This window comes from Ischnura elegans, chromosome 10 (assembly GCF_921293095.1).
Source record: "Ischnura elegans chromosome 10, ioIscEleg1.1, whole genome shotgun sequence".
Lineage (NCBI taxonomy): Eukaryota > Metazoa > Arthropoda > Insecta > Odonata > Coenagrionidae > Ischnura > Ischnura elegans.
In genome coordinates, this window is record NC_060255.1 from 23,634,295 (window position 1) to 23,643,121 (window position 8,827).

General features: G+C 36.3%; 1 protein-coding gene across 1 annotated transcript in view; it reads left to right on the forward strand.

Annotated features, from left to right (window-relative positions):
- LOC124166819 (von Willebrand factor A domain-containing protein 8) overlaps positions 1 to 8,417 on the forward strand; it is a 120,985-nt gene extending 112,568 nt beyond the window's left edge. Inside the window, exons 32-33 of the mRNA XM_046544513.1 lie at positions 40 to 278; positions 8,045 to 8,417. Of these exons, the coding sequence (XP_046400469.1) occupies positions 40 to 278; positions 8,045 to 8,153 (348 nt within the window). The 3' untranslated portion in view covers positions 8,154 to 8,417. The remainder of the gene's footprint in view (positions 1 to 39; positions 279 to 8,044) is intronic.
- The last annotated feature ends 410 nt before the right edge of the window (positions 8,418 to 8,827 follow it).

Here is an 8,827-nt window from a genome sequence, read left to right on the forward strand (position 1 = left end):
TGCTTGCTTTCCATGCTAATGACAGAATTTCCATTTCAGACTATGCATGCACATTCGCAGTTCTGCATGTCTGGAGATCACACACTTGAAGCTACTAAACATGCAGTCTCAACCCTAGCCACAGAGGACTGTGATGAATCATTTGTGTTGGTGCTATCTGATGCAAATCTTGAGCGCTATGGTATACCACCTCAGCGGTTTGGGACTGCTCTCACCGGCACCCCCAGCGTAAATGCCTATGCTGTATTCATTGGTTCTCTGGGTGATCAAGCTGACAGGTATGGTGATATTTACCTTATAAGCGCGTGTAAGAGCTACACACGTGTTAGAGACGCACCCCTATTTTGAGCATCGAAGTTAAAGAAAAAAATTTTGTGGTATTGTTTTATCCTATCGCGCGGTGTTGCAGATGTATGCAGACTTTCAATATTTATCAAAATTTCCTCTTTCGATACTAAAAATTTATGCGGCATTTTTTCAGCTAAATTTACACGATATATGTATATGGTGCTCAAAGATACGTAGGTATTCACTTAAAGTCAACCTTATGATGCTTACTAGGGATGGTCGAATTGGATATCTCGGATCCTCATATCCACGGATAATGCCCTTCACCCTTTACTCCGGATGCAAATTCATCAAAGAAATTGAATCTGAATCCGAAATTTTTAAATCAAAGCTTTCGTGAATGTAACTTCCAATAAGAGGGAGTAAAAAGAATTCTGATCCTCTCTTCGCACACGCCGTTGCTCTATGATGCTTGTCCTACTCATGAATAATTTTGTTTAAAAGCTCTCGTAGGAGTATTGCAATAGCATTGCAGTCGTGGAAAATTTTAAGGCAAAACATGACAGAGTGTGAACCTTCCCAAGAGATTGAACAACAAGCGGGGGAATCTCAGGGCCACAGGATAATAATCACATTGTAGATTTCACGGAACCACACTTGGCCCTCCATTAGTCAATGCTTCGGCCGTTATGAGATCCCACAGACCATAAATCACTTGCCTCAAAGGAAAATATAAAGTTACACGGGAACAATGGAAACATGTTTCATCCCTACCCCATCTCACTAACTGACCATTTTTGGTCTACCAGCTTCAATTCTCCCAGTTTTTGACGGTCAAATGCTAGGCGAGTCACCTACCAAGCTCGAAGATATCTCGATAGCTTTCAGCAATTGTATGACGCTCACGAGGTTTGTAAAAGAATGAGACCTAACATGACGCACATCTGACAACATTTCAGTTTTGTAAGCCTTATTTTATTGATCTTAAGATTTATAGTCACAACAAGGCTACTAATATTCAACATAGTCCAAAGAGGACCATTTAGGAAGAAACAAGCGTAGCATGAGCGCATTCAAACAAGACGAGACGGACTGGAAACTTCAAGCAATGCAAACTGTATATCACATTAGTGAACCATTCTAAACAGCTCTCCATTCCTCTCTCACATCCGCTAGCATTTTCATTGTGATGAATTTCTTCTCTTTTACATCCTTTATAACCTGTCCTATGTAACTCATTTGGGTCATCCCTTGACCTTCTTCCCATCAACTTATCCGTCAATGAATGTTTTCATCAGGCTATCATGCCTCATAATATGGCCAACTAAGTTGTCTTTTTTTTTAAGGTTTTTAGATGACTTCCTTTTTCTCCCACTCTTCTCAGCTCTTCCTCATTACTTATTTAGTCTATCCATTTTATCATCATCGTCATTCTTCGGTTACACCACACTTTGAATGCTTCCTCTCTTGACATGTCTGCTGCTGTCAATGTCTAAACCTTGCTTCCATAGAGAATCATGCTACATATTTTTATTCCCAAACCACCGAATAAAGCTCATACAGGCTCTCTTATATCGGGGTATTCAACAAATTTAACAAGTGCATGTACACAAACAACCATGCCATGAATAGCAAAAATTACCCAGGGTGGACTCAAACCCACAACCTCTTGTTTGATTGGCCAGGACTTTACCATGTCGCCACTGAGGCTGGCAGCATATGCAGCATCTGATGAATTTTTTTGTTTTGTCGCCTCTCGCATTAAATTCTGAATTAAAATGCTTCTTGCACTCCTCCACCTCCTCATCCTTTAATAAACGCTTGTCCCAACCTCGTTAGAGCACTTCTTTTTTTTTTTTTATAGCTGTAAACGGCTGGTGTCCTAACACCCCCTGCCACACGCCTTTTAGGCGGCTTGCAGGGTATTATGTAGATGTAGATGTAGATCCTATTACACTCAAAATTGATTACACTTCAAAATCTCAGCGGCTGCGTTGATGTTACACCATTTCTGTGTGTAGTTGGAAATGGTGTGGTTGTTAAGATGTCAGATAAATATTAATATCTGATAATTATGTGAAATTCCAATACATCATGTAGAGCAGCATGCAAAAAATTTTCAATGGAACCTCAAAGTAACTAGGATTCATCCAGAATGCATTGAGAATGTTAGTGGACAAAAAAGTAGTTGAGAGATGACACTTATGAGAGATGTACAGATGGCACCTAAAATTCCTGAAAGCCTTTTTGAATATTGGGAAGAAATATTTGATTTTTTATCAGTTAACCCCTCAAGCGCGGCGGGCATTTAATTAAATCCCATCCCAGCGGCCGGATGAGATTTAAACGACTTTGCCTTTTTGGCATTCTATCATTCAATAATTTATATCTTTCACAATATACGATCAGTATTGTTGAAATTTTTTGTAAACTTGCATAATATAATGTGCCACTTTATAATAATTTTTCGAGCGATTTGAATAAATATTTATTGTTTTATGTATCTCCTTTATGAACTAATGGATAAATTTTCAGTTTTGAAAGATTTAAATTTGGTTTCGAATAAGCTGCAAGATCTATAACATTCCATGCATTTAAAAAATACAATTACATGATGTATTTTAGTTATTTGGGGTTGAAAATTTCATAACAGATTGGATACTTTCCACATTGGATTATCCGTTTCACCTACTTGAAAATTTATAACTTCGCCCATTTCTCTGACTTTGTTCTATTATTACTGTATCATTTCATATAGGTAATCACGTGTTAATTTTCAAACGTCAATATGTGAATATTCAAATGATTTTGCCTTAGAAAATCTGCTTTGTGTGACATAATTTGAAGCAATCCAAACATAATCCCACTGCTCATTTTTCACAACAGTACACGCAGTCTCTTCATTTCCCATATTAGGCACAAACTGCACACCTTCTCTGAGACTTTGATTTCTTCCCAGCTACAGGAATTGACCTTAAGAAATTAATTTCTGTGAGTCTTGGTACTAAATTGTCTAAGGAGTGAAGGAGTGACAGTCCGTATGAAGTTGGATATTTCAAAAATATTACCTTGACCAACGGCACGCGAAATGATAAGTTAATTTTTTATATGTGTTTTTCCTGTGAACAACATACGAATTCAGGACTGTGGCATTCAATAGTCTCCTAAATAACTTCATACGCCACTTGTAATGACGTTTTCTTTCCATTAGGTACAAATGCCATAACACGTCCTTGAAATTCACCCCACCAATGAATTTATTATAACCTAACACACAAACAGACTTCCGAGTCTCTTTTTTGCCTTTCAATACTATTCCCATTTCGTAGGATCCCCAATTATAAATAAAAATACCACACACAGGAAGTACACCCGATGAGAATTTCAACACACCACTTGAAAGAACACCATAAAGCTGACTGTTTAGAAGGAATCTTATCTTCGTTGATTACTGTCCAGAAAAAAAATGAAAAAATAAATGCAGAGCCAGGCACATGGCCCCTTCGCTTAGGACGCTTAGGACTAACGAGGCGGACCAAACACACTTGGAGCTCAAGGTGACGACACACAAGGAGAAGACAGAGAGAAGGCAGTGAGCTTAGAAGATACCATATCTCAAGCTAAAGTAGCTGACCCTTCTTGACGTCTCACAAGCAGAATAGGTGGCAGTTTTCAAAATAGTACGGTTGAAGGAAGGCATTGAGTTTTTGGACTGAATTCGTGAACGTGCTGGTTTGAAACAGAATTTCATCGAAATATTTTTAAAAATCCTGAAGGTATAAAGTCGCTATGAATATTTTATTGGAGAGGAAAAACATTTCTTCAAAAAGTAGACTAATTAGTTTTAATTTAAAATACAATATCTGGCGGAGAAAGAATATTATATACAGTAGGTCAGGAAGCGTACTGGGTATGCATGACGGTGGCATACGAAATTTAAAGGGCGCGTACTGGGTACGCATGAAGGCGTTGAGGGGTTAAGAAACTGAGCTCTCCATGTTAACTTCATTTTTAATAGATTGCTAGCAATTACAGAGATTAGGGACTCTTGGTGAAGGTTTTTTGGTGTTGGAAACTCTCGCTAAGGCAAGTGCCAACAACAAAAGGGCCTCATTCAAACAAATTTTTTTACATGCTAATCATAGGGTCAATTGATAGAACTTCGGCTCTCTCTCGTAATGGCGGGAGTCTCGCAATAGCCCATACTCATTTTAATGCGGTCGTGGTGTATGTTCCAATCATTATTTTACCCCTGATAATGTGTTAATTAAAATTTCTTCAAATTATGTACCTTTTGACGTCCATAAATTTTGTTTCATGAATTTGAGACAATTTTTTCTTAATGTTATTTGAAATTGTATTATAAAAATTATAATACGAGAAGACATTTTGGAAAATCCATGGCCTAACTTAAGTATCATAGGCTGTTTAATATTTCATGGATATCTTCAGTTAACCCTTTGAGTGCGGATGGCATAGCATTGATGCCCAGCGTAGGCCCTGCCAACGGGCGGGTGGCATCACATTGATGCCACGCCGGCCCATGTCCTTCAATCGCTCCCTACGCTCCTCCGCTCTGTTCTTTCTACTCTCATGATGGTTTCCCGCACACGCAGTGGATTAGGCTACCTGGACATGCCTTCCGTTTTTGAAAAAAAGTTTATATTTTTTTAATGCTTTTTTTTTACATTTATGGAGTACTTTTTAATTTGTAAGATTTTTTGCCATTACAAAAAAATTTAAATGTGATATTTTCTTTACTCTTCTGAATATTTGTACTAAATGTTGCCACATTTGAATGTTATTATTCTCGTTTTAGTCCTATTAAAGTTTTTGTAAACGATATTTAGTCATAATCTTCCTTCCACCTCATCGACGAAAAATATTTTCGTATTTCAAAATACGGTCACTATACACACGCTAAACACAGTTGAATAATCTATTACTGTTTTTATTAATGTTTAAACTTAATATTTACATAATGCCGTTATAACTCATAACATTCTTCCATAATATATTTGCAACTCATTTCCTGAACGATCCTTTCAATAGAGGTGTGGTTATATTGGTTACGGAAAAAGAAATAGATTTTTTCGACTTTTTCTCATTTATTTTGTTTGAGTTTGTTAAAGTTACTACGTGGGAATAATTACGACCACCAATTCGTTAATCACGGGAAATAATGAAGGTTCTAGGAAAACTTTTATATTTTTTTCATTTTGAATGAGAAATTAGAATTGGGGAAATCCTTGGGTAAATAATCGAATTTCGGGGCTCAAATAAAAGAGTCGTTTTACGTCACCGCGGAACAGACTACAATTCGCTCTGTGTCGCCTGTTATCTCTATTTTTAGAAGAATTTTTGCCATTCTTATTATAAATGCATGCAAGTATTCTGTTTTGTGCATGTCGTGGAGAAGGTCAGCTCTTCCTTCTCAGTTTTTGCGACTCTCTCCATTAGTACAGTCTTTCCTTCGGACATCTTTCGATTGCGTGCATTTCACTCCTCTATAGAGATTTTATTTTTTCTAACATTACCGTACGGCCTTTTTCTATTAGATATTTCAGTATTTTACATACATTTAGCAACTTACGTGGAATATGGGAGAAACCTTTATTTTTAATTTTATTCCTATTTTCAAACCCCAAGGACCGTTTATGTATCAGCTTTTGGTGAACTAGGCTTAGAATATCTCCTCGCAATAAAACTACTTCTGGCACAATTTACTCAAGTGTAGGTATACATGAAACTCTGCATTGGGTCATCTACGCCAAGGTTTTTTTTAACTTTGAAGCAATAGGGTGGTTTCCTATTATTTTTTATTGCCTAAATCGAAATATTATTACTCCTGGAGTACGTATTGCACGCTTTTAGATTTTTAAATGACGATATCTATTTTTCGCGATTAAATGTAAAGTGAAAATTTTCAAGAGCGCGAAAACGCGACGCATAGGTAAGAATGCCGGGAAATCTCTCCGCGTGACGTATTTCTGGTTCCCGTTGCCGCCCTGCGAGGTGACCTTGAGGCGAGGCTTAGCGCTGATACGACACAGGCTGCTAGCGGGTAGCCTAGTACCCTGCTGGCTGGTAGCGCTTGGCTTAAATAAGGATTATTTATTACTTATCAAACGAGGAAAACTTTCCGACCTTAGCCAGTTTTAATAAGTGATTATTAAGACATGTTTCCCTGAGCTCTGGGCCTCATGCATGCATTGGTAACCTCAGACGATGTATAACTCCTATCTTCTCGTATAGAAACTAGGTCCCTGTGACGTCACGTGGAGTGGCATCGCATGGGCGCCAATCTGGCCGTTTTCAAATGAGGATAAAAATGGACCATTGCCATTCGTCTAACCCGGTATTGCTAAAACAAAATAATGTGTATATTATGAATACACTAATGGTGGGTAACGAATCGCAATGAATGCCTTTCGTTTTCTCTGATGAAGGAAACCACCCTATTTACATATTTTACTTCGACCAAATAGAGCTCTCATAATCAGAAAAGAAAGTCAGCAAAATTTCTATGCGCAAAGAAACAATTATTTTTGGATTATTATACATTGCCATTTTATCTGGAACATACACGTTTAGGTATTTCTTGTACGTCGGTTCTAAATGTTAACGCTATATCTCTGAAACCCATAACCCCCCCTCCCGTGACTACCCTACTGAGTTTATACATGGAAATTATAATAATCTGTTCAAATATCTATTGAGTTACTCAAAAGAGACACTTACACCACTGAAACTCTAAGGACAAACATAAGAAATAACTCTCCTCCTCACGTCCTAAGAACGACTAAGAAGTGGCGAATAAGTATACCTCTGATGGTGTATGATGTGCAGAAGTTCAAGGACTGTGTTTGAACCCTTTTTTCAAAGAATTTCACAATTATTAGTTAATTTTTGCAGATTTAACGCAAAAGAAAATGTCAAAAAGCTAAAAATAATTTTCATATGTTTGCATGCAAATCTAAGTTACTTGTAAATTTAAAAATTTAGAAATGTGAAAATTAAAATTCGAAGACTTTTATTTACCCAAAACTTGATGCATGGATAGTGGATGACATCTGAAAAAATATTAGTCTTATTTTATAATTCAATTCCGCCATCATTTCAGAAATTATTTCAAGCTTCTTAGTTGCTACGTAAAAATATGTTGTCCGTCGTTCCGAATGTTTGTGTAATGGGTTGCATAAATATCCGAAGCATTTATCATATGGGTGCGGATGGCATCACTGTGATGCTATAAACAAATTGTTTAATAAATAGGCAAATGAATATAAAAATCCTTTTTTTATTGTAATTGTTTTCATATTTTCGAAAAATAAAGTGAATGCAGTGAAAAAAAAGTCTCCGCCAATGTGAAACAACTCTGAGAAAATGTTACGCAATGAAAGGGTTAAAGAAGTCATATTTACTTGAGGTATCCCAGTTAATTCTTGATTGTCCATCTATCAATGTATTCATTATGAAATTATTGGAGACGATGCGGAGATGTTGGACAAACCAACATGAAACTTACTTACCAAATTCTCAAAACTCGCTTACTTACTTACAAAATTAATTAAAAACTTACAAAATTTATTAAAAACCTACAAAATTATCAATAATCAATCAAAAAATTGTCTTTTGGTTTCAATTATGAGTCTTATTGGGTTAACTCCACCATTTCGATAGAAAATTAAAGCACTACCTTAAAGGTAGTCTTGGAAGCATTCCTCTAAGAATAAAGTATGATTTTACTTTTCAGGTTGAAAATGCAACTTCCGGCAGGGAGAGCTTTTGTCTGTTTGGATTTGAAGGAACTTCCTCAGATTCTTCAGCAAATATTTGCATCATCCGTTTTGAGCAGTAGATGATGATCTTTCAATAATAGCTTACTATTCAATATATAAATATTTATCATAATGAAAGTGAGTTGCATGAGTAAATTTCCCTGAGATCCAATGAAAAATGTGTGAATGAATTGAGAATAAATAATGTTGATGTTATGCACATTTGCCAGATTTGTTGTTTAAAAATTTATTTTTGTAACATGTATGTTGGTATTTCAAAGAAATTGTAAACATATTTATATTTATAGAAGATGTGTTGATTAAAATAAATCTGTTTTATAAAATGAAGGGGAAAAACAGTGCAGTTATATTCTCCAGGAATACCTTCCAGCTATCCAAAGAACACTTTTAACATCATCACCATCTATTGACACCTGAGCAACAGGTGAATGTATTTTGGGGGGTTGACTTGGTGCAGCTCCTGGCTGAACACTCAACACCCTAAATGTCACTAAATATCATGAACTCCTTTATATTGCATAATTTACACTGATTCATATGAAATAACAATTATAACCACTATTAAAACACCACATTCGGCCACTTAAGCTAAAATATTCCCTTTAATTCACACTAAATTATAAGGCCTCATTCACACAAAATGTTAACTCTCATTCACGCAAAATGTTAACTCTCACTCACACTAAATACTACCCTCATTCACACGAAATATCATTCTCTCATTTGCGGTACATCAC